The following is a 27,217-nucleotide window of genomic DNA, read 5'->3' on the forward strand; positions in this document are numbered from 1 at the left end:
CTTGCTTACATGCATTTCTATCCTTCAGCCCTAACCTTCGATCAACTTACTTTATATTCTCATTTGCAGGTACTTCGGGCAGTTGCACGGTAATCATGCCATCCAAGTTGGTCTTCCCAATGAAGGCAGGCTTGGTACGTAGAACATCTGGTGCAGTCTTTGCGGTTACCCTGTGCTGCAGGCCCCCAGCACTGTTGCCACGATTTGTCAGCACAAATGAATATGACTTCTCAGGCTTCAGGTTGACAATTAACTTCTGGGTAGCTCGGCCATCCACTTCTTCTACCATTTTCCCATCGTCGTAAAGAATCTAGAGAGATACGACCAATCAAAGAGATTTGGTTATCAGTCAGGCAATGAATATTTTCTAACTAATATGGTACTTGCTTATGGAAAATACATATGGGTCATTTCTAATTTGGGGAATTTCCTAAGCCGGAAAGTGCTAATAAATTCTAGAGATGGCATCAAGTTTCTTTTGTTTCTTATTGTGTAATGATACAATATTTCTAAGTCTATCAAAAATACACAAAGAAATGTACAATATCTTAACAGTATGTGGCCCGGTCAGTTGTCTGTGAAATGTTCTAGATTTCAATGCATCATCCACACCACTTTTTCCCAAACACTTCCATTCTTGTTCCCAAATATATTTTTACTTTCAAAAATGTTTCTTTATTCTTTCTTTCACAGACTTGTACTTCTTGCTAACACTTGCCAATATCTCTCAATGGGAAACTAAAGTTTAAAATATTCAAAGAATTCAGGCCAATTAACAAATTACTTAAATCCCAGGATACTGCATTACAAACAGGTAGAAACCATGTAAATTTCATTTCCTGATGAAAAAACAAAAGCATTAGCTTAGATGTAAAAAGTTCAACTTGGAAGTGCTAGGTGACCCACAAAGAATGCCGGCCCTGGGTTTGAGCTCCTGCCTTCTCTGGAGAGGGGAAAGGTCACACTGCCAAAGAGCCAGACTCAGTCTGTTATGTGAAAGCCACAGAGAGAATAACAAGTATGTGTGGCTGACTCAAAGCAGTCTGTATGCTTTGTAAGTAACTTACCCAAGTGACCTGCCCCCTCCACTTTTACCAGTGATATCTTCTTACACATTAGAAAACAACTTACTTTGAAAGGCATGGCAGAATTATAATTCTCTGGAATCTCCCAAGACAGTAGCACTGAAGTCTTCATTACTGCTTTGACATGAAAATTTTTTGCAAACACTGCTGGAAAAGGAAAAACAGTGTATTTAAACTACTCCTAAAAACGTATGACTTGTCCTTTTCCATGGACGGGAGGGCTTAAGCTAGATGCCATCTACTTTGATCGGACAGAGAAGTGTGATTTGCCTACCTGTTAAGAGCATTCATTTTAATACCTCATTCTCATAAAGATCTCTCCTTTCTCTCCCATTCAGTCAACTATATTGTGTTTTCCTTACCTGAGAACATTGGGGTGCTGTCAGCCAGACTTGCTTGGCATTCTCTAACTGAAATCTAAGGCATCCAAAACATATTAAGTTTCACATACTTTACCTTTTTGCTTTTGCTGAACCTATTAATATGAATGGGCCGATCAGTTATTTATAGCTTCAAAATACTGATTTCCAAAGACCGACATTCCTTTAAAGGAGAAAGGCCGTAAGCAGACAAATCCTACCTTGATCCACAGGCAGTGTCCTGAACTGGACACTGGGACTATACGGCCCGGGGCCTTTGCTCGTGTGAGCACGTACTTTTACATCATATGTGGTATCTGGTTTTAAGCCACTGAGTGTCAGAGTGGTGTCAGCTGGAACAATAAGCTGCTCCATTGGAAGAAGAGGGATGTTGATATCCCTATACAGAAGGGTATACTTGGTGATAATGCCATTTCTCTCTGCCAGGACAGGTGGCTGCCAAGATATCTGGACAGAGGTTGACGTGCTGCCATCTGAGTGGAGGTTTTGAGGGAATCCAGTTGGGACTTCTTCTGGAACAGAGATCTCCTTCACCATCTCCTCCCCAAAGCCCACTTTGTTTCTGGCTGAGAGCCTGAAGATGTACGATGCTCCTTTGTGGATGTCTGTCGCTGTGAAGTGATCTTCTTTTTCAGAAAACTCCAGAGTAGTGAGTGGCTCCAAATCCTTCCGGCCAAATTTTAGACGGTAGCCCTGGAGGGGTCCAAATGTGTCCACGGGGGGGTGCCACTGAACGAGAGCGGTATTCATCTGAGTGTGGTTAATCACAAGCCGGGGTTTCCCTGGAACTGGAGCACACAGGAGGGAGTGGTGAGACCACCCTATGTGGGTGTTTGCATTTCAATCACCGATGAACGGGAATGCCACTCCATGGGCATGCCCATGCCTTTACTTATAAAAAAAGCCAAGGCTTGGTCTATATGCCTTTGTGGAAACATGCTCCTTCTCATACTCTTTTAAGGTAAGGTGAGATATTAGAATTTGATAATGGACAGAAAATAGGAATTATTATTGAAATGATAATTTAAGGAGATTTTTAAAAACATCTTCACATTTCAAATCTTAACACATAGAGGGTTCATGCCGCAGAGAAATGAAGCTCAGTAAGGATTAGCCAATTAGGTACAGCTAATAAGAATAATAATTAAAATATATTTAATTAATGGGTCCATGCAATGTACCAGACACTGTACTAAGAACGTTACATGTAGTATCTCACTTGATTTACATCCTTCACTCCTATGTGCCCTGCTTAGTTATTATCTTCACTTTGTATAATAAAAAAATGAAACAGAGAGATAGAAAACTGGGCAAAGTTAGATGCGTACTAAGTGAGGATGCTACAAGACAAACATAGGTCTGTCTGAATCCATGGCCCAAACAACTTAACTAGTATGTTGATTATAAGTTTAAAAAAAAAGGTAATGTAAAATAATGTTGCTCTGACTTACTGTGGATCTAATTTGCATTTTTTTGTTTATACCATCCACACCAGTCATTCTCATCAAGTTTTGCATCTAGTAAAATAGGAATTATATTAAGAGCTACACCATATTGTTGTTATGAATATTAAATGCAGAAATGCATGTGAAAGCCTTAGAACAGTGTTTTACATTTCATTAATAATAATAATTATTAATAATCAGAATATTAAGGTTTTTGTGGTCAGGGGCTAAGTACATAATTTCTTTTCAAGCTAAATAAGTTAGATATGTGAATAGGTCTAATATACTCAATGTATTATTACAACCATATATATATTTTTTTTAACACAATAATTATTCCTGGAATCCACAGAAAAGGACAGTGGTAAACAGCACAGAGCCAGGAGTTTCTTTGGAAATAGTCCAAAGATGAGGGAGGGGAAAAGAGTATTACCAGAACTAAAAATAAGTTAATAGAAAGGGGAGAGAATATGGTCAAAAGGGAGGAAAGCTTACACTAATGGCAATGAAAAATACACAGGCAATGAAAAACAGTATCATAGGTATGCAGATATAAGTTAAAAACAAAAACAAACTAGAAAGGTATTGAGATAATATACAGAATATTAACTTCAAAAGTTACTCGGTTAACCTGCTCACTATATATTTCAGACCCCAGAAGTGGTGTGCTTTGTCCAAGAACAAATTCTTTGTGATATTTCTATCCTTAACCAATGAAGTAATATAATAGTTTTGTTTCACATGTTGGATACGTTCATAGTAAGTGGGTTCATCATGTGTGGGAAAATAGTTCCTGAAGCTTTTAATGGCAATTATGTACACGTGTTGAAGGTTGACCCAGAAACCAAACCAATCCAAACCAAAAACTGTAGCCTCACTGTTTCTCATGGAAAGGTGTATCCGATATCTTACTAACCAACTACGAAACTCTCAGAACAAACCCGTTCCTAAGTTGGTGAGTGCTTGAATTATTCCATTTATTTTTATTTTAAATATATTTAAAATTATTTTCATTTAAAATCACTTTAAAATAGATATTGGCAAGTATCCTCAATTTCTCTCTATGTGTGTATAGTATTTACATGATTTGCCCATTAAAATATCAATGACGTCAAGAATTAAACATTTGAGACTCTGCTGAGAAAAAAATGGGCCTTTCAGCAGAAAATACATCCTTCAATAAACAAAACCTGGTTGAAACTTTTGGGGAAAAACATAACAATTAGGTCTCCACATTTTCCAGGGACAATATATTTTATTAAAAATATTTATCGAGGGCTTCCCTGGTGGCGCGGTGGTTGGGAGTCCGCCTGCCGATGCAGGGGACATGGGTTCATGCCCCGGTCCGGGAAGATCCCACATGCCGCAGAGCGGCTGGGCCCGTGAGCCATGGCCGCTGAGCCTGTGCGTCCGGAGCCTGTGCTCTGCAACGGGAGAGGCCACAACAGTGAGAGGCCCGCATACCACACACACACACAAAAAAAATATTTATCGAAAGTTTTCAAAATTCTGGTTATGAAGAACTGCATCATAGTAAATACACTGTGCACCTTGTTTCTATAAGATGCATGTAAAGGGAGGATAAATAAAACAATTTAAAATTTCCTGCAACCACAAATATAGGTTGGATTGTAATAATATTTGTCAGCCATATATGAGTATGCTTTTATTATCTGGTGTTTCACTTCATAATATTGCTACGGTACAAATTTGGAGAAATTTAACAAACTCGTAAATTATAAGAAAAAAAGATCTCATGGCCTTATGAAAATGTACATCTATTCTTCTGTGATAGTCAAAGCCTAGGTTGCACTAATGCCTTTTGTTTTTGATGCTGGCATGCCCTTTCTTGTTCTGGGATATAAACACTGTGGGCTTGGTACCATGAAATCAAAGCAATGCTCTAGAAGTAAGAGCGTCAGTTCTGATCTACTGGTTCCCACTGCTGTGCCAGAAGCACCTCAGTCTGCTCTCCACTGCCAAGACAGCCACTCCTTTCCCTGGCAGAAGTTTCACTGAGCCTGAAAACTATGAGACAATCGGCCTGGAAGCAACAAGATGCACTAGTGAAGGAGTCAAGAAAGAAATGAAAGCTGAGGCAGCTAGAGGAAGAACTCCCAGCATTGCCTCAGGAGAGGTTAACCACATGAAGGGAACACCTAAAATCTCCCCAAATGTGTGAATAGTAGATGCAGTTTAAATAAGCTAGGGTAAGGGTTTTATGGACAGTTGTGGTATTTCATCCAGGGAGTAACAAGTAGAAAAAAGGGAAAAGGAATGAGGAGAGTTCTACAACACTGCATGAATGGTTAAAGAGAATTCTCCAAAACTGCACGTATTGGCAATGAAACTCACTCCATCTCTGGCTTCCAGAAATTCTATGTATGAAACATTTACCAACTACTCACTTTAATGTAAGGACTTATATAATGGCATGTAGGCATTTGGGTGGGAAAATAAAAGATGGATAATGCAGGGTCCTTGTCCTCTGATCAGTGCATACTCCAGGTGGAGAAATGAAGAGGACCAGTAGATGGTGCTGCATGTGGAGTTGGGTCCAAGGTTCTAATGCCTTAGGGATATTGTGTGGACCACTTTTAAAGGCCATGCAGTGGCAGGGTCAGTGGGTCTGCTTACTCCAGCCTAGGAGCTGGAGGATTGGCAAAAGGAAAGAGTCTTAAATACTTACTCTGGGAGTTGGAGGTCATTTTTAGCAGTGTGTTAGTGAACTTATTGGAAGAAGAAGGCCCAGCTGCACAGTAAATAAGCTAACTCTAACTTATGTCATGACATATAATCTCTTCTCCCTTTTGATTATTCTTATCTCCTTACTGTATTCTTCCTCTTAAAAATCTCTCATGACTTCAGAAATGGTACACATGTGCTGCCCTTTACTTCTTCTTAGTAAGAGCAATCATTGGAGATCAACCAAGGCACTCAGTCCCAATGGCTCTAAACTTAGCTTCAATTTAACTTAGCACCTAAGTAGCAACAATCATAAATGACTGAACCTAAGCCTATTACTTCCAAATTCTCTATGTCATTGTCATCTTTTCTCTCATCCTTAAACATAGCTCCTCAGTACAGTAGTGAAATTCATGTAAAAATATAGAGAAAATTTCAAACCAAATATGCCTAAAACCACAAGATTTCAGGCAGCAGACCAATTATCATGATACAGAGCAATGGGAGTATTAACAAAGAAACTACAAAAATGTCATAATCATTGAAACATAAAAGCCAACATTTTATTCAAAAGCATCCCTCAGGTTACATGAATCCTACATGGATTGCTTAAGTTATGGCCTGTGTTTTTATTTCAAAGATATGATTGTTCACAGATTCTAGAAACAATGTATTATGCAGAAACATATCCTAAAACCAGGAATTTTACTATTAAAATAAAATTTCACGAGAATTCCTGAATTCTCCATGGAAGCTATAACTAAATGCCCTTATAATTGGGGTTATTAGGAGCTCACATCTGTGAGATAAACTCAGTAATTCTTCATAGTTATATAAATACAAGGGATTTTTGTAATACTATATAAAACAAAGCAAATTAATCTGTTCAATAATGACTTTAGAATGGTTTTTTTACTATAGGTTGGCAGCAAAGAAAACTAGGGCTTTTCTCTTAGAAGGATTATACATCTGGATTCTCCTATCTCCTACCCAGGATCAGTAGGGAGGTCTCAAGAAAATAAATGTGCAGACATCTAAATTATAAGCATTTCCTCAATACCCAAGTCTCCATTGATTAAGAAAGATCTGAAATTGTGAATGCAAAATTGTGTATTGCAAAATAATTCTGTATATAAGATCCACAATTCTAAATAATGTTCTGTATGGTGACTAAAAAGTGATGAGCTAATCTTAGTGCCATTAAAATAGGCAATATCATTCCTTGTTCTAGGATTCGCATCCCTTGGCGATAAACCCTCTACTTTTTTGTCCTCATTATAGGACCTCCCCATCTTATGGGCAACAGGAGTTTGATGCTTCATGTAAGACATTTCAGGCTTATTAAGACACAGTTATAAATATGGGTGAAGGAAATGTATTTTCTTCATTTTGGGGTTCAATTTCAGGGGTTTACCCTCGGTTGTCTACATTCCAATAGAGGCTGATTCCATAGCTAGACAGTCAGCATGTCCCCACTGAACATGCACCGTATCTCCTATGCAGGGTACTGAATAAACCTGATACAATGGTATTTTAAAATAAAAGGCCCAGAAGATTTTGCCTTGAAGGAGTTTTGCCATCTGTAATCCTGCTGCTTGAGGCAATTCCAGGTGGCGGGATATAAGCGAGGCAAATCTTATGACATTTAGACAAATTTGGCCGTGAGCACAGCACCCAGGAGGGTCCTCAACCTCACAGCTGTTCCTTGCTTTATGCCTTTACATCGAGGTGTGTTCCTAAAAAGTTGTGCAAGAAGTGATTCAGGAGGAATAAATCAAATCATAGCTTAAATGTTCCACAGGAGATTTCTACATAAAGGGACTGAAGAAGATTCCTTCTGTAATTATCTCTTAATTTATTGGTTTTACAATGTCAGGTCTTCCAACATGCTCTTTTCCTAATGTGGCCAACCAAAGTGAGACTAAATAGCATTAAGAAGCTTTTTTCTTCAGAAAGGAGCAACCTGGTATTAGTCTTTTTGCTTTTCTTCATTCTCTTTTCTGTTTCCGATCTTTGGTGCAATTTGTCCTCTTTAGAATCCCCACAGCAAGGGGTGAGGAGGAGAAAATGACAAAAAAAAACACCTTTAAGTCATCAACCCAGTTCAAGACGGCAGCTCTTCTAACAAGGTTTGCTGCTGGGGCGAGGGGGTGAAGCTGTCACGTGATTTCCCTCCCTAGATGCTCTGCCTTCCAGACCCTCGTGGGACTTGCTCCTTCATGTATTTCAAGTCTCAGCTCAAATATCCTGCCCCTAAGAGATCTCCCATCACTCTTTCTAAAACAGTCCTTAGGGACTGCCCCATCCTTAATGCCCACACACCTTTATTTTGATAATTTATCACTTCCTGGCATTTTATTATTATAAAACTCATTTATTCACTAGTTAATTATGTTAGTCAGAAAATAAATTTCAGGAGGTCAGTCTTTTTGTTTTGTTGATTGTTCTATCAAAGTACTGGAAATAGTGCCCGATACATGGTAGGTGCTCAAATAATATTTGCTGAATGAGTGATTGAATAATCTGGGTAAAGCATGGTTATTCAGTTATTTTTACCCTCTGAACTATGTATCAAAAATCACTAAAGTTGACCATTGTACATTTTTCCCTCTGACCAAAACCACCTGTACCATTTGGAAAATTACCCTTATTGTTGCCGGGAACGTATTCAAGATACACATATGCACAGATACAGTTACCTGCCCCAGTGGTGGACACCAGCTTGGGTTTGCTGCGAGCTCCATCTCCTTTGGTGGTGTAGGCTGTGACAGTCAGGGAGTAGGAAGTTTCAGGCTGTAGCCCAGAAATAATCATGTCCTGAAATGACACAAGAGAGTAACATTGATTCAGAATGTACACTGCAAACGCCCTGGGGGAGCAATCAAGGCAGCCACCTTCCTTCTGCGCATGCGTAAACATTCCCTGCAGCCATGCCAAGCACCGGAAGTTTCATGCCTAGAGCTCACGCTATGGATGACCTGTCTTCATGCCGACACTGAAGTGGGGTCTTCAGCCATCCTAAGAGGCAGCTCTAAGGGGCAGTAGTCAAAACCGCAAAACCTGGAGTCAGACCTCCTGAATTCTTGAATTGAAACACGGCTTTCCTTATTTACTAGTTTGGTGATTCAGGGCAAGTGAGTTTAACCCGTCGGTGCCTCAGTTTCCCATGTGAAAGTTGGAATGTTAGGACCACCTAGGGCTACTAAAAGATGAAATGAGCTATACTGGGTAAACACTTAAAACAACGTGTGGCTTGTAGTGAGCAAGCCATACTCTAGCTGCTGTGATATGCCAGCTGCTCTCCATGTGCCTGCACTGTAGCCTGGCCCTCAGACTGCTGACGGGGCTGATGCCCAACAGTATGTATCATCACCATGTAAATATTTTACCAAATGGCTGACCTGTTGGCCCTCGATAGCCAGAGAGCCAGAGAAGTTTCTTAGGACTCAAATAGTATATTATTGGTTAGTTCTACAGGCTATGGACTAAAATCATTATAAACTAAGGAGAATTTTCTAATGATTTGGAGGCCCGGCCATAAAACCACATTAACAGGACTTGTTCTACTACATCGCGAATAGGTGTTCAGTTAATTCCGACAATGTAGAAAATGTTGAATATCACAAACTATTTATCAAAACTCTTAGTTTTCTCTTAGTAAGGACCCAAAGCTGTGGTGGCTATAAGAGAAGATAATCACAGAACTGTTCTTCTACATTGGAAGTTACACGACTCTTTAGATAGAGCGCTGGCTATCAATTTGTTCTGATATTTTCCTTGCTGCTACATACACGCGCAGCAAAAAAAAAAAAAAAAAAAAAAACTTTCAGATTTTTAGCACAGCTATGTTTTCAAATTGAATACAGATAAATTTAAGAAAATATAGAACGTCATTGTCTTTAGCATCTAAAGACAACGCAAGTGAGAGTTTAGTGAATGGATTAGATTGTGTGAAAAACAGTAGGATTTTTCTGTGCAAGGCTGTAATGGGCACCATAGAACTCACTGGTTGACTCTGATCCCAGGAATGACAGCTTTCGACAATATGCTTTTCTCGAACGTGTAGGAATATCACCAGTGTGGAAATTCAACAATATCAGATACTATCCTGAAGAGCCACTGGAAATACTACGCTGTCAGATGAATAGACTAAATCTGGGAGAGAGATTTTATTTTCAGGAATGGTTTCACTAACATTACAGAGAATATAAAAACCAAGTGAACCACTGGAGAGCGGCATTTAAAATGATGGTACACTGGCGATTCCCAAAATTATGATGGGTGAATGCCAACATTATTGTTTCCAAGGTCCCCCTGATATCACAGAATTACTGATGAAAGCAGGCCAGGCTAGGAGGAAAAAGAAGCGAGGCCTGGTTCTATCACCAAATCGTGCGGCAAGCAATTTATGTACCCTGAGCCTTCTATAAGTTTCTCATTCATAAAATTGGGGTTAACCACACACGTCCTTCCTCTCATACAGGTTGTGATAGGATAATGTAAGTAGTGCCACTCAAAAGGTTCGCGCCCTCTGTCATGGTCTAATCTCAGCTGGACACACCTCTCTCTGCCTGGATCACATCACCTCTTGATTTACATTTTCTTTAAGCTGTGGGCGTACTTGTTTACTCAGTGGTTTCCACACCCTCTGTCTGGGGTAGTGTGACTGATATCAGGGCCACAGCTCCTCACTCTGTTTTTGTTCTCCTAGCCCATCTGCCCCTTCTTGACTTCTTCCTGGCCCTGCTTGTGAAAAGCTGGCATTCCCAGATGTTCTGTCACAGTCACTCATCTGCTGCATTTCTCTCTAGTCCTAAAAAAAAAGAACTGGATCCATCTCTAAAACTTAAAGAATTTTTTCTGCCTATATCCTAAATTCATCTCTAGCCCTGACTTTCCCCCAGGGCTCCAAGGGCATGTATTGAGTTGGCCAAAATGTCTGTTCAGGTTTTTCCGTTAAGATTTTACAGAAAAACCCGAGTGAACTTTTTGGCCAGCCCAATACATTGTAAATATTTGCTGGACGTTTTCCCTTGACTATCAAGTGTTACCTCCACTTCAACTTAACTAAAGCTTAAACGTCATTCCCGGAAGCAGACTCCCCTTCTTACTTCCATATTTTAATAAATGGTGGAGCATCTTCAAAACTTATGAGTCATCTTTGGTCCCTATTTCTTCTTCAAACTCTTAGCTAGTTAGTATGTTTTTGTCCATTCTTCCTTTAAGACATTGATCATAACTGTCCCTTTTTCATTTCTGATGCTCAACTTTTTAAAAATTTTTTATTACTTCACGACTTAGGAAAAGAACTCTGTTTCCCTGTCTACTGTATTTTTTTTCCCCTCTAATCTATCCATTAAATTATTGATTTTTAAGCTTCAGGTAATGACCCACTTAGTAGGTCATGAAATCAATTTAGCCATTCAAGACCAGTGCTTTTTAAACAAATGAAATATACTTGAATATTAAATTTTGCATATATTTAAAGGTAAGGTATTGTTTTGTAAAACCTTTATTTTAAACATATGCATGAATTGGTCACGGCATATAATGCGTTTCTTACTATGGGTCATTGTCAAAAAAGTTTATAAAACACTGCTACACTGTCAATTTCATGAGGAGTGATAGCTTGACCATCATATTTACCAAGGATCCCTACAAGAGCCCTGTGTTTTGGCAAAAAAAAATTTACTAAACAAATGAATACCTCCCACCAGCCATTATCTTTTTGCTCCTTTTAATAATTTTTTATACCTCTCCAGGACTGAAGAGTTAAAGACCAGCTCTTTAGCTTGACACTTTAGGTTTTTCTAACATTATATTAAAATTTAATCTCTTAGTAGTATTTAGTTAACTTACTAACTTGAATCCTTCAGTCCTGTCAAATTGCCAAGCTCACTGTCACCTATTATCACACTCTTGACTGACTGCTTCTGCTGTGCTGACCTTTAAAAGTACATTCCTACCTCCAACTCACCAACATACCCAGACAGACACTTTTACTTCTTCAATCCCTACTCATCAGTTAAGTTCTCAAATAAGTTTCAGGACTTCTACCAGCCTGGTCCACTGTCTCTGAACTCACAGCTCTTACTGATATTGCCATTCAAATATTAATTAATGATACATTGCTTGAGGTCATCGCTTTTGTTGTATTTTATGGAACTTTTCTTGAACTTTATAACCTTCCTAGGCACCTGGACTGTAAGCACTTAGAAGGCAGGTGTCACGTCTTGTGTCCTCCACAGTACCTTACACATAGTAAACTCTCAATAAAAAACACAGTCCATTCACTGGAATATTAAAAAAGAAAATTCTTCACTAAGTAAGATACTTTCTGCCTCTAGGCATGACTCATGCAATTTCACTCAAATTTGTATGGGTACAACAGAGAATTGCCATTTCTAGATAGAGTTAATTAGTGCCATATCTAGGTCATGTTATGCACTGAATATGTAACTCTGGAGCAGGATTTATGAGCAGCCCAGAACAAACTTATTTAACATCTCTCGTCTGTGATACCTCCACTTAAAGCATGCCTCCTCTAACTGTGTCACAAGGCAGAGTTAGTAGCAGCCACCAAAACAACACAAACTAATGATATTTCTTATGCAATCAATAGCATCACAGCAATTTCACAAAACAAAAACCAAAATGAAAAGTATACCACATAGTGGAAGTACTTTAAAAAATAATTTGTTAGTTCATGCATCCAAGCAAATTGTGATGACACAGTACAAATAAAAGAAAGATGGGTATAAGAAACAACAACCATTTATAATCTGTTTTGAAAAAGCAGCCAAAAATTACTCACATGTTCAGTAGTATCATCAAATTCCCACTGATTGAGATTAAGAAGGTTGGGGAGGAGGGAAACAAAATAAAAAGAAATGAAGAGACATTTGTAGCCGGATAAAGGCAATGGTGCCCTCCTTAGATTAAAAAAAATAGAAGAAATAAGCAAATGAAGAGGTGTATACAATATAATTCCAAAGAGTATATGTGTGTTATGCTATCACCTTCATTCCTAATTGAGAAGTTAAAAGTAAATATGTTCTATGTTGTTATCATTAAAACTGGCTAATTTTTTTTAATGCATGGTTCATTGGAATGAATCAATAAGGCATAGCAAAAAGCTGATGCACACTACATTGTGACATTTATTCTGATTTCTATCTAGGTTACACAATTCAAGTCACTATTTAGGTTAACATCTTTCATTAATATTGAAAATGTACAGTCTCAGTGAAGTCCTGTAAGATGTAAAAAAAAATTCAATGAATAAAGAGAACATGAAATGAGCAAAAACCAAACAAACCAAAAACCAAAACGACACCACAAAGAAAGTCAGCAAAATAATAAAGAAAAGCCAAGGTAGAAGAGGAGAAAAAAAAAGATTGAGTTGATATTTAAGCCATTTTGTATCATATAATTTCACTAACTACGATATTCCCAATGACAACAGCAACAGAACTACAGTTCTATAATGTAAGATTATCTATGAACTAAAGAAGGACATCAAAGCATGACGGTCGTATCATTTTATTTCTCATAATTGCAGATGTACCAAATAAAACGTAAGCAGTTAGGGCCTTATTAATTTTATACTATAAGAACTTTCTATTTTATGGGCAGTGCAAAATAAATATTTACAAAAAAGCAAGTCAGTGGTCCTTTTCCAGAGTCTTAAGGGACACTATGAATTTCCAACTAAATTTATAGAAATGGCCTTTAAACCAAAACCATACAACTGGATTTGAGGAAGATAAATTAGTCACTAAGCCAGACCCCTTTAGTTAGAATGTTTCGAAACTGAAGCAAACATAAGTACCTTTGTGAGTTGATTATATTAAGACTTTGGAGTAAAGACGTTGCGGTAAAAAAATAGAGCCCTTTACAGCCCTGTTATCTTCACAGAGAAAAGAAGGCAAAATCTGGCAATCTGGCACAGCAGTTTTCAACTCTGTTCATAATCTTCCCCACTTTCATACAAAGGAAGGAATTTTCAATTGAAATAGCTTCAAATTTTCGCTTCAAATTTTCACTAATCCCATCCATTTCCATGCCCGGCTACCAATTTGCTGGATAAGCAAAGCACTCCCCTATTCCTAATACATCATCGCTATTGGAACAACCGTAGGTAAGCTAGTTCATGGGTTATGTATAATCTCCAGTAGGGCGGTTCTTAACTGAAATCTTCCTCTCCCTTTCAGAAAAATATGTATAGGTAGATTTATTATGGTGCTGTCTTTGAATCACTTCTAATTTATTTTTAAAAACTGAAAAAAAAATGAATGTCTGTTTTAAACAACATATTACAAAACCAAATCGTGACTACATGGTTGTAAATCACTGCCTTAGGGTTGGCAGAATTTCTCACATTCTCAACTACTCTTAATAGATTTCTTAATTTGGCTCAGCATAGGGGATCTCATCAATACCCTGAGAAACTCTAATTTTTATCACTGTCATTATCTTCATTTTCTGGGAAATGAAACAATTATTTTCATTAGATATGTAATTTGGCAAAGAAATACTAAATAAAATACTATCTGGATACCTTTCCCTGAATAAGAATGTCTATTCTTCAGTGGCAGAAATCATACATTTAGAAATTAGATCAGCTTAGTTCCAAATACTTTTAGCATAGCAGAAAGTAGATTTATCAGCAAAATTGCTGTTTGAAATTCTTCCCTTTGATTTAATTAAGTCAACCAATTTTTTTGAAGTCAGAAAGGCAAACTCAGATATAGCTGTAGAGCCGTACATCTGTATTTTAAGAAAACAGTTACATGTTTTTAATCAGATGTGTCATTTCAATTCACTTCCTCACTTGAAGTCAACTCTGATTGAGAAGGTAAATATGGATCATGTGTTTTGAAAGCTAAAATTTTGTGAACTTATCTACAAAACAGACTACAGACATAGAGAACACACTTGTAGTTGCCAAGGGGGAGGCGCAGTGGGGGAAGGATAGAGTGGGAGTTTGGGATTAGCAGATGCAAACCATTATACAGAGAATGGATAAACAACAAGGTCCTACTGTATAGCACAGAGAACTATATTCAATATCCTGTCATAAACCATAATTGAAAAGAATATAAAAAGTGGATGTATATATATGTATTACTGAATGACTTCACTGTACAGTAGAAATTAACACAACACTGTAAATCAACTATAATTCAGTTTTTTAAAAAAGCTAGAATTTTGTATAGGAATTTTAACATGCCAAAAAAATTAAAATGGGGTCCATTTTAAGGTACAGACTAAAATAAACGTATCCTATAAAAATATACATATGCAATTTCAGAGGCTTACCTGTGCATCAGCCAGCATGACATCCTTCAGCATGGGCTGGCCCTTGGGTTCACCATTTTCCATCCTCACATAATGCACCTGGTATCCTCTTATCTGGCCATGCTGTTTATTGGGCACAGGTGAGCGCCATGAGACTTTAACAGATGTTGAGTTGACAGCCTCTACCTCGACTTTGCGAGGAGGACCACTAGGAACTGGAACAACATCATTGGATAAAAGAAAATTATAGGCACTTGTCCCACCCAGTCAGAGCATTTTCTTTACTTAGGTTCAAAAAAAAAAAAAAAAAAGAAAAAAAGAAAAAAAAAAAAGGCAGACCCACTATGTTTCCTTTGTGGAATACAAACATTTTCAACCAAGGAAAATGCTCAACCAATCTGCTCTACCTTTTAAGAAAAGATCAAAAAACATGACCGATGCCAAAAAAAAAAAAAAAAAAAAAAAATGGAAGAAAAAAAGAGTATCAGAGAAATAGAAAAACATGTAAAAAATGTACAAAAGCCAAGGAAGATGCTTTGAGGTTCAAAGCATTAAAGCACAAAGAAGTATAGCATTGAAATAATAACAAAAACTGGTTGTTGATTGTTGTGTGTGTGTGTGTGCGTGTGTGTGTTTTCAAGGTTTCTTTTTAGCCGAATAAAAGAGATTCTTGATTATATGGATTTTCTTCTTTTTTTTTTTCTCATATCAAAGGTATTCCATACAACAGATGCCAAAAATTGAATGTCGAGCATGTGCAAGACAAAAAGGCAACAAGAAGATAAGAAGGCACTTTTGAAAAGTTAACTTCAAAATGTAAAAGAAGTGACTACAAAACCCAAGAAATATGCAGAAGACTTTAGATGGAGGTACAGAGAAGGGCCTGGATTGCAAGGTCATAGGAGCAAACTGTTCTTTTAAAAGGAAGCAAATTACAGTGTTGAGATTTAAAAAGTTAAAAAAAAAAAAAAATGCCCAGGCTGTAGCAAAGATAGGTCTCCGGCAAAAACCTCTGAAGTTACAGCGTTGCTGGGTAAAAAAGATGAGCAGAGAAAAATGCATTACTGTTAGCCTATCAAAAGACAGCAGACCAAGACTGTGGCAGAAGGGTGCAAACTGACGTAGCAGAGGCAACGTACCATCTTCATCGGTTCGAATCAACACGGACAAGCTCTCAGGGCCAGGGCCGACATCTGTGTGGGCTGTCACAGTGATCCGGTACTCAGTCCATTTTTCCAGCTGTTCCAAAAGGTATTTGGTAGTGTCCGAAGGAATTCCCAAAATCTCATGAGGTTTGTCATCTTCTCCATCCACTGCGGTATACTTGATGGAGTATTCAGTAATAATGCCATTCTGTTTTTCCACTGGTGGAGGTTGCCAACTTACCAAAATACTAGTGGAACTTGGGCTGGTGCAACTAATGTCTTGAGGAGGAGCTGACGGCTCTTATTTTGGTAGTGAGTTAAAGGAGGGTTTGAGTGAAAGGACAGGAGTGGTTGGAAAAAAAAAATGATAAAACAAAAGAAAAGGCAAAAATAAATAAATGAACAATAGGGCAACAAAACAAAAATAAGGCTTTGAAACTTAAAGTAAATTTTTAAAGATAAATTTATGTACCTTGGCTTAGTAATATGAATAAACCAAAAAATGAATAAATGACCAAAAATAATTGTTAAATAATGGGTGGGGGGAATATGTGAAAATGAAACCTTAAGATAACAGAGCCTAAAATAAAATTACCTACCTGCAATTTAAATTCTTCTTCTAAAACAATCCCTCAGTATTCCCCAGCCCTATTATACAGACTATCGAGCTTCAAAAAAAGCTGCAAACAGTACAAGATTTATTACATGAGAGTCTGATGATGTTTAAGAGATGCCATTTCAAGCTTTCACTACTGCATTCTAAAATGAGGGCAATTCCTACATAGTATTCATTTGTGAAAAGGTTCTTAAGAGTGAAAAGTGGCAATAACTGTTGGATGCCCTTCCACCAATTCCAATTTTTTAAAAAGGGAGATAAATAAAAGCCCAACAAACACAGAAGGGTTCCCTCTGACTATGTGAAAAACGGAGTCTTCTGACCAGTTTTAACGACAAGTGTTAACCTAACATTGATCATAGCCCATACACAGTGAGCATGCAGAACAATAAAGGATGAAAACGAATAGTCCAGGATTTACCTACCCGAGGGCAATGTCAGGCTGGTTGATTCTGACTGTAACTTGTACTTACCCTATGTCAGCTTCCAGCTTTTTTAAAATTATAACTCTTCTTGAGACACCATTGCTAGTGAAGAATTAGATCCCACCAGCAAATTTTGGTAAAATCAATAAAAATCATCTATCCCTTACAAAATGTCAATAACACAGCCATTAAAAAGAACTGTTTAAAAAAAATCCTGAGAACCATCTGGAAAAGATATGACTTATCTTTCATTTTGTACACAGCTCCTTTCATTTTGTACATAATTATTCATATAAAGTAGGATTTACATAAGAGTTAAAAGATAAACTTTCTTCCTGCCCATTCTAAAATAAACTAGTCACCTTCTGAGCAATTATTTTCCATCAAATAAATCAAACATATCATTATTTGAAAAAAAAAAAGCAATAAAGAGCAATGTGACTGTTATCATAAATTATTTTTAAAGTTAATAATATATATTCCTAAAGAAGAACAAAGAATTGGGATGATATATGTTTGCATATATATATTTTTTTGATATAAGGCAATATATATGGTAGAATGAGTAAATCATTTCTAATTTTTTGTATTTGAACATGTAGTTTGGGTATTTCTTTACACTTTGTGAGCCTTAATATTATGTAGTGTCAGGTGTATCTGATTATTTAGACGATCATCAGTCTTTCTTTCTTTTTTTTTTTTTTGGTGGTACGCGGGCCTCTCACTGTTATGGCCTCTCCCGTTGCGGAGCACAGGCTCCGGATACGCAGGCTCAGCGGCCATGGCTCACGGGCCTAGCCGCTCCGCGGCATGCGGGATCTTCCCGGACCGGGGCACAAACCCGTGTCCCCTGCATCGGCAGGTGGACTCTCAACCACTGCGCCACCAGGGAAGCCCCATCAGTCTTTCTTAATTTACATGTCTTGTGTTCTTCATTACAGGCAATCAAAATGAAAAGATCCTTGTACAGACAAAAAGGAAATCCTCGTAAAACAGCCTTATATATTTGGTATAAGGTTTGCAAAATCACAAGAACATCATTTTTATTGATTCTGACCAAAGTTTCTTATATTTCAAATTATGAAACTATTTTATATGCATTATCATTCATAATAAATTGAGCTGTTCATGTAACAGCAAAGACATTTGTAACGCTTTTTAAAAAACTGATTTGGTTGTCACTACATTCCTACCTTCAGACCTCCTATTCTGTGAAAGTCTATGTAGCACCACTTGAAACCTTAATAAAATAAAGAGTGGATAAGCTTTTGATGTGTCTATAAAAAGTTCATTCTGTCTCTTTGTATGTAAGTATGTATGTATGAATATATATGTGTGCGTATGCGAAACAGTCAAGTTTGTAAACCATGCAAAATATAATATTAAAGCGTGTCACATTTCTTTTAATTGTCTGATTTTAAGAATTACCTTCTGCAATATTACTTATTAGCCTGCCTGGAATTCAAAGCAGACATACAATACTGCATTGATTTACATGCTTCAGTTTTAAAAAAGGAAATTTTATGGGAATAAGCTATCATCAGTAAGGGACTAAGCAACAGAATCCTAATGCTTTTCACATGAATAATCATGTGTTGAGGAAAAATATGAATTTTATCATCGAAAACCCTGAAAGATTTCAAGTATCTATAGAAAATGAAATGATGGAAGACTTGCTTATATGAAAGGAAATTCATCTTCTAAAAAAATGTAAATTTCATGTTTGCTGATAAATCTAAAAATCAGGTCAATAGAGCATTCTCTTTATAAAATTCAATGTTTCATTTTATACATATCTATGTCACTAGATAAAACGACATAAAAATTTTTAAAATCACATATAAAATGTAAAATATTTTAAAAATCTAAGGAAATAAGCCCATAAAACTGTTCAATTTAAGGTAAATGGTTAATAGACTAATTATAGAAACTTATTAATAAAGAGCAAACAATAGTATTATAAGTCACCAAACTTTCCATCAAAAACAACCTGCCATATAATACTTTATGCAAAACAATCGTCCCTAGACACAATGAACTCCACTGTGATAAACACAACTATGCTTTAGAGTAACAGTTCCCAAAAGAATTTGAACCTGAGGAAACAAAATACAATTTAGGATTGCAAATATACTTGTGATTATTCCATTGTTCCTAAATTTGTACAAATACAGACTTTCTGTGAATGTTCCAAATTTCCACATGAACTACTTGCAAAGTTAACAACAAACTACGAAAAAAATACGTGACATGAAGACTTGGTCATCAGCAAAGTTAAAACCTGTGTGCTTAAAAAAGATAAAAGTTTGGTCTTTTGCTGTCTCTTTAGTTTGCTAAGCCCTCCTCTGATTATTTTGCAGCTTTCTCAATCTGAATTTTGCTTTACAGCTTTATAATTCATTAAATGGGGCCTGATCCAACGCCTTTACCCATTTTTCTCAAGTAGGTTTCCTAACTTCCCTGAATGTCTTTCAATTTTGGAAGTGGGAGAATGGGATCTGTCATTTGGACCCAGTCTGGAAACCAAGGTCATGGCGCTCTACTCCCCCAAATTGGACACTTGCTAGTATAGAGACTACCAACTATTAAATATTAATTAGCAGGTTTGTTGTTGGTGGGGATAAGAGCTGGCAACGCCTCCTAGTGAAGAAAAGGGCAGAAAGTAAGCAAAGAGAGACACCTACTTGACTGCATGGTTCTTGCTGATATTTCAGCTGTGGAAGCACCCAGGCCTTGGGGAGAGCGTGCAGCCAGACGGAAGTAGTACAAGCTGTTTGGTCTCAGCCCTTGCAGTCTATAAGATGTCCCTGGCTCAATGGTAATCCGTTGCTGTGGATAAGTAACAAGGGACCTGGGTCATCTTCGTTAAGATTTGTGCATATATATATATATATATATATATTTTTTTTTTGTGTGTGTCTGTGTGTGTGTGTGTGGGGGGGGGGGTATGCGGGCCTCCCACTGCCGCGGCCTCTCCCGTTGCAGGAGCACAGCCTCCGGACGCGCAGGCCCAGCGGCCATGGCTCACGGGCCCAGTCGCTCCGTGGCATGTGGGATCCTTCCGGACCGGGGCACAAACCTGCGTCCCCTGCACTGGCAGGTGGACTCTCAATCACTGCGCCACCAGGGAAGCCCAGTGCATATATTTTTATCACACTGCCCAGAACATCAGATTTCTGTAATCAGGGTTATAATGTCATCAAAATATCACAAACATAATCAACAGTGAGTATCAAGGACTCTACTAGGGGAAGTACGTAATGAAGATACCAGTTTAAAAGGCAAGTTTCTACAACAAATAAGACAACTGTTAAAAAGGAAGTCAGGGATCTACCAAACGATGACACAGTTTTCCAAATGCATCAGATAAGAGGGAGTGAGAGGCCCACCACCCATGAATGCATTCAACCTTTAAGTCATGTCTGTTGTGGTGACACTGCCCACAATGGAAACTGACCCCCGCCCCTGACAATGGCCTATGCCTAACATTCCATTTGAAGAGATGTCTAGCTCATCTCCCGTGACCATCTGCAACGTAAATAGGGGCAAAGAAAATATGGCCGGAAGTAACAATGGAAACCGGCATACAGTTCACGTGAGGTTGTTATGAAAGAGATCTGGAATTGCCAAGGCCTGAGGGAATAAAAATCGGATGTCAGTTACTGAAGAAAGATGGATAATGTATATGAAACTATACTGTTACCCTAGGTTGATTTCAAATCAATTTTAACACTTCCTTTCTTTGTGAATATGGAACCTACAGCTAGAAAAAAGAAATCACAAACTCTTCTATAACTGTTAACATCATAAAGGGCTTTTGAAATAAGGTTTTTTTACTTGAATATGGTAACTTATTTTTATGCTTGAAATCTGTCTTTGCATTTTAGCAAAGATATAGCTATCTATGGGTAGTCAATCTCAGATTGAACGTGAGCCTGTAGTAAACCTTAAAATGCATGCTAGTATGTAGTCTAGTAATGGCATCAATAATCTTATAAGGCTTTTTATCGAATAGCATTTGCTGTTCACACAAACAGAAGTCAGTCAAGGGCAGTTCAGATACAAAACTAGAGAAAACACCCCTAGGGTGTTCTGGCTTGCAAATACAAAATTTTCAGAAATTTCAGATTTACCAAATAACAAGAAAAAAAGGAATTTCCTAAATAAACAGTTGTAAAGCAGAGTAGGTATGCCAATAGTCAAGTAGCCATAGTGTTTCCAGAGGACTGGCACTCTCTTTAACTGTTTTTATTTTATCTGGTTTTTAGTTGGGTAAATGGTAAGTATTTAAAATAATTTAATGCTAATTTATGTCTTATTACAAACACCAACAGCTGTAACACGAGTACTTTACGTTATATATCAGCACTTCAGTTCTAGAACTTTTGAGTGATTAATTTGTATCAGCTTTGTTAGCTAAATCTAAAAGCATTGCTTTTAGAACCTGGTCTTTGGAGATTCTGCTCACTTCAAAGAGATGTAATAAAATAGAAGTTTACAGTAGCATATTAATGTATTATAGCGTTCAAAATGATGAGCCACAAGTTAATTGGTAACAGTTCATTTAGTATGTGAGTGTTTAAGAAAGGTATTCTTTTTTTAGAACTTAGGGGCTGTTTTGCTTTGTGAAGATATTTTTAAGATAAAGGATGCTAAGAGGTACAACAAAATGGCTTGGTGGACTGAGTTTTCACATAGAGTTTTACCAACTTTTTTGTCCTAATGTTCCCCTTAATGGGTTTTACGATAACAAAAGAAACATATTTATTACTATCCCTTTCTGAAAATATTAGATGTATCTTAATACTGATTTATATAATCTATTCAAAGTATACCCAAGGGCCGGTATATCCTAATGGTTAAGAACATAGATTCTGGAAATTGTCTAGATTCAAATTCCAGCTCTACCATTCAGTACTATGAGGCTCTGGGCAAATTATTTAATCATTTAATTTTTTCCGTGTCTCCATTTTGTTATAATATGTGAAAGAGATTAATAATAGAGGCTGACTCAAAGCACTACTGTAAGGATTGACAATATGTGTGAAACCGTTATTATAGTGCCTGTTAATGTATGTGTTAGTTATTTTGATTTTTATTTCTCTTTTCAGTAACTATTAACAATTTCTAGCCTTCCACAGTCTGTTATTTTATTTGTGTAACATAAACTATATATATATATATATATATATATGTATGTATTTTCACATTCATATCAAACAACCACTGGCATACAAACAAACATTTGCTATGGGGCATCTTTCTCTGAAACCAGTTTAGACAAATTCATCTACCCAAAGCCTTGGAGCTCACTTAGTCATGTGTTAAGAGTGACTTAAGCATTTTAATGCAGAAAACAAAGAAAGGAAATCCCCAAATCTCAAGGAGTATATTCTTTTACAAGCAGATACTTCCATAAGTAACTTAGAAACCAGAATTATAAAAAGAAATTTCCAATACAGACAATAGCTGTTTTTTGTTTCTTTTGTCCTAACCCCAGCAAGTCTCCAAATACTCTTTCTGTTTTTTTGGTCAAGCTTCTCTTTTGATGAATAAATCTTTTCCACCAAGGTCCTCTGTAGATATCTGACCTTTTAACAGAACTTGGGCAATTACACAAAATGAGAGCAGCGCTTGGGTGTAGAGAATGACGACAAGGCGAAAAGCACAGTCCTACCTCTTTTCCATGCTCCCCATCTTTGTAGACCAGTTCATAGCTGGCGATGGTGTCTGAACGTGGAGGCGTCCAAGAGAGCAAAATACTTGTTTCCGATTCAGGTTCTGCCTTGAAGTTTAGTGGCTGCCCTGGCACTAAAATCAGGGAGGCAAAGGAGTGAGCTCACCATCACCAGAAATATTCAGAAGTTCTTTCATTAACTGTTTAAAATTTTCACTCAGTGTCTGCACGTATTAGCTTAATGGAGAGCTAGGTGCCTTACATTGTCCAAGTTAGCCTGTCAATATAAAGCCCAGTTTTCCTCCTTTAAGGGACAAGAACAATGTTATAAATACTGTGCTTGTACCTGAGTGGTTTAATATATATGCAAGATGTGGAATTAGCAAATGTAGAATATATCAGTCTCTGAATTCAACTTTAAGAATAATATTTACTTTATAATATCATTGTAAGTAATAAATGTGATGATTTATATAAAGCACTTGGGATAAATATTGCCTAAATCACACCAATTGTTAAATACATAAAAGCTATTGTTCTTTTACAACTGAGTGGGAACTTATTCTCTAACGCTACAGTTTACTTTTAAAATTATTTCCAATTAGGTTTATAAAATCCCACCTCTACTCCATTAACAAAACCTACAGGCAAGCAGAATCATTAGTATTTTTTTCTTACCAACCCACGTTTTAAAAAGATGTAAAAAAAAAAAAAGAGAGAGAGAATTTAAAAAACTAACAATTCTTTCTAATCTCTAATGACTTTAATATGAGTTAATACACTAGACACAATATAAATTTAATTTTGTCCCTAGTGAGATGGAGCTAAATTACTACACAAGTTGAAAAATGTATAGAATACACTTATTATCACAAATATAGGAACTTAACAGAGGTCATCTATAATTCTCGTATTAGTCATGTAATCCATGCAATAGACAATTTGGAAAAGCTATATATCATATGTAATCAAGAATGGGACATCAATCCAGTTGAAAGCATCTTACCCAAATGTTGAATTACAATAAATTTTACTAACCCCAACCTCCTAGTTAGCAACTAATCCCACGAGGTCCTCTATCCATTATACACAAGGCTAATGCACTTCAGGGCATCAGTAGCACAGCTACTCTTACCTACATTGTTCTCAGCCAATGTCTACTCTAATTGGTTGGTGCCCATGCCTTAGCGGCCATTAAATATTTTGATCATTACCCCGGATATTGCGGCATGTTTCAAAGTGCCATAGCTGAACATATGTCCATATTCCCACAAGTTCACATGAGAATTCCGTGTATATTTGTAAAAAACAAGAATAATACTTCACTCCAGAGGGGAAAAGAACACCTAAAGTATTTTTGGCAAATAAGCATGAACATTCAAAAACATATACAAATAATATAACTTGTAGCTGATGTATGACATCAATTTCTTAAACAATACCTAAAGCATCATTTTCACCATAAAGAAGGTCTTTGGAGATATAAAATGCATTACTTTCTTTTCTTTCTATAGTCATCTCTCTGTAGCATGATGAAAAAAATGCCTTTTGTTTAAAAAAAGATTAAAATCTAAAGGGGTCTACAATGGTTTCTGGAATCAATCCCTAATCATCATTTCATTACTCTGGTCTGTTAACCTGTGACTCTGTGTGTGTGTGTGTGTGTGTATACACGTGCACACACTCATGTTTGGACTGATGCTTAAGGCCACCAATAATCAGTGCTTCACATTTCTAATTTCATTCATTTTCCTCTCTCTCCTTCCGTATCACAGACCTCGAGATACTCATTAATTTGATGCCTCCAGGAATGTACTTTCTGAACTGAGTATCTATTTTTTTTTTTAAGTACCTGCCCAGTGGGTGACCTAACACAATCATTCAGACTGAGCGGTGAGAGGTAGAGACAAAAGAAGATAAAAGATCAAGAGCAAGAGAAGGTAGAACAGAGGCAAATAAGAAAAACAATCAGGCAAATAACAAAACAAATAGAAAATGCATTACTTCTAAAAAGAAAATACCAATAGCACAGGTAGGAGCAGCGATGGAAGCCAAGAATGATCAGACAGATGGGGAAATTATGATTGGATTCTAATATTCTGATCATGAAAGGTTTTCTCAGTCTAAAAATACACACACCTATGCATATGTATGCAGTCACTGCTTTTTCTCTAGTTTTATTCCCTTTTTCTTTCCCCAACTTCCACACATCTGGGAAAGAAGAACACCTTGTTATAACTTCTGACTTAAACCAAACCAAATAAAGTGCTGTCAAGAATTAAAAACATGGACAGTGTTGAAGGGCTGCTCTCAGGATAATAATTGCTTGTTACGTATTTCCTCCCTGCTAAGGCTAATAATAAATTGAGTGACAGTGATTGAAAACATTGTGGGAATCCAATTAACTTTTTCTTACTTAGAACTGTTTACTTTTTTGCTTTTAATTTGTCTCAAACAAATTCCTGGTAGGTCTCAATGTTTCACCCTTGTTTAGTGCCACACACTTCCTTTAATTCTCTAATTCTGTTTGGTTCTATTCAAAGCCCTCTCCTTCTAAATAATGAAATAGCTACATCAAAGCCTCAGAGGGTGTACTGTCCATTTTATTTTGGGACAAAGTAAGTAGGAAGTGGCCACACGACTGGATGGTGAGTCTCTTCGAATAATACAAACAGGGTTCTCCTCCTCTGCTTTCAACATCTTCTTTTGAAGTGGTCTGGAGGGGAATTTAATAGATTTTAAACTTGTGGTCGAAACACCAATGCCTAGAGGTGCCGGGCAGATGACTTAGATGAGTGCAGAGGCCATGCAGGCCCAGGGTCAACGGGGGAGTGCCTGGGCCACCAGGAGTCAGTGATGCTCAGAGCCAGGACACGGCTGCCTTGTGGAATGTGGGTCCAGTCTTGCCCAAGGTTCTGATTTTTCAGCAGAAGTTGATAATGAATCTTCTAGGTAAAATCTTTTAACTTTTTACAATCAGAAATAAACTGAATTAGTTGAAGTTAACTGAAAAACACTGTATTAGGCAAAATGTGTCTACAGGCAAAATCCAGCATAAGGACCAGGGCTTTAAAAGATCTTTTTATTATATCAGACTCTATGCCCATACATGTCTTAGGGGTGACGCTACTCAGACTTTCTTGGGAATTGTGGATTCACCTAAAGATGTTGCTTCCTCAGGATCATTTAGTCATTACTGAAACAACCACAATGAAGCTGAGGCTTCAAAGGAAAAGAAAAAAAGCTGTGAAATTAACGTATTTATTTATACATTCCCCAAACATAATAGTCCTAATGATCATAATATATGTTTACTAGAAAACACGTTAGTGGACTCCAAACTGTCATATTTATTTTGTCTGTGCCACTTGGAGACACAGGGAATACTTCATCATCGGTCAGTTAGATTTTTATACCAAATACTGTGGCTACAAAGGTTCTATTAACATTTATATTTGTTTTCTCATATCCCTTCTCCCTCCTTCCCTCCCTCCCTCCCTTACTGTCTTCCTCTCACTCTCCCCATCTCTATAGATAGATAGATAGATAGGTATAGATATTTGTATGTATATATATTTAATGCTCTCACAGTCTTGACACCTCAAACTTACTGACATTCTTTTATCTTCACTTACTTCATGTTTTTCTCTATATATTTTATTTAAGAGCTTTTCTGTGCTGTAGCATTTTCCTCATCAATTAACCAAAGATACATTTTAAGGAAAAATCTGAGATTCTGGAAAACACACGGGAGAATAAAAAGAACCCATCCAGAAACCTTAGTGCAATCATCTACATTAAAAAAAGACGTGTTAATGTTGACCATAAACCAATAGAATTTAGATGTGGAAAGAGGAAAGAAAAGTAGGAACACAAATTTTTCTTTAAAATTATATTTAAGACATCCTTATATTTGGTGAAGTGGTGTTGTTATACCCTTCTTCTTGACTGCTTATTTAATGTCCACAAGGAAATACAAATATGAGCTGTCAATTCCCTAAAATAAGATTATAACCCCATTGAGAAATGGGAAATATTAGAGCAGTAATACTAGTATACTCCATATATCTGAAGGCAACTCACAGAGAATGGAGAATGAGTAAGAAGCGAGAAGAAAATCTGCATGTCATCTGAACTCTGATGATATTGGAAGAGATCAATATTTGACTAAATTTTAGGGAATATCTCTGAAGAGAAAGGAGTTAGCACATATAAAATGGCTAAAAACCAATTTCACCTCACCATAATATAAATATGAAACGTTACCAAAAAGACTAAAAAACACATTATTACTAAAATGTCTAGTGCTCTAATAAGGTACATATTTTAAAATGTATCTAGCATATTGACAAATGATAATAACAACAATAAAAGCAACAGCCAGGATTATAGTGGCAGTAAAACAAAACAAAACAAAATTCAAACAAGGAGTCTGATTTGTAAGTGCCGCAGATATATC

At 37.0% G+C, this 27,217-nt stretch overlaps 1 protein-coding gene across 35 annotated transcripts in view; it reads right to left on the reverse strand.

Annotated features, from left to right (window-relative positions):
* The window catches only part of PTPRD (protein tyrosine phosphatase receptor type D), a 2,145,367-nt gene that overhangs the window by 159,795 nt on the left and 1,958,355 nt on the right, over positions 1-27,217 (reverse strand). For 12 of the 35 annotated variants that reach the window (XM_067744351.1, XM_067744350.1, XM_067744362.1 and 9 more), the window contains 9 exons: positions 22,759-22,892; positions 19,766-19,910; positions 16,035-16,340; positions 14,917-15,110; positions 12,410-12,436; positions 8,295-8,412; positions 1,666-2,253; positions 1,132-1,232; positions 51-310 (listed from right to left, as the gene is read on the reverse strand). In XM_067744351.1, coding sequence (XP_067600452.1) covers positions 51-310; positions 1,132-1,232; positions 1,666-2,253; positions 8,295-8,412; positions 12,410-12,436; positions 14,917-15,110; positions 16,035-16,340; positions 19,766-19,910; positions 22,759-22,892 — 1,873 coding nt within the window. The remainder of the gene's footprint in view (positions 1-50; positions 311-1,131; positions 1,233-1,665; positions 2,254-8,294; positions 8,413-12,409; positions 12,437-14,916; positions 15,111-16,034; positions 16,341-19,765; positions 19,911-22,758; positions 22,893-27,217) is intronic. The other 23 variants (XM_067744348.1, XM_067744354.1, XM_067744360.1 and 20 more) reach the window with 8 other exon arrangements.

The sequence above is a fragment of the Pseudorca crassidens genome, chromosome 7 (genome assembly GCF_039906515.1).
Source record: "Pseudorca crassidens isolate mPseCra1 chromosome 7, mPseCra1.hap1, whole genome shotgun sequence".
Taxonomy (NCBI): domain Eukaryota; kingdom Metazoa; phylum Chordata; class Mammalia; order Artiodactyla; family Delphinidae; genus Pseudorca; species Pseudorca crassidens.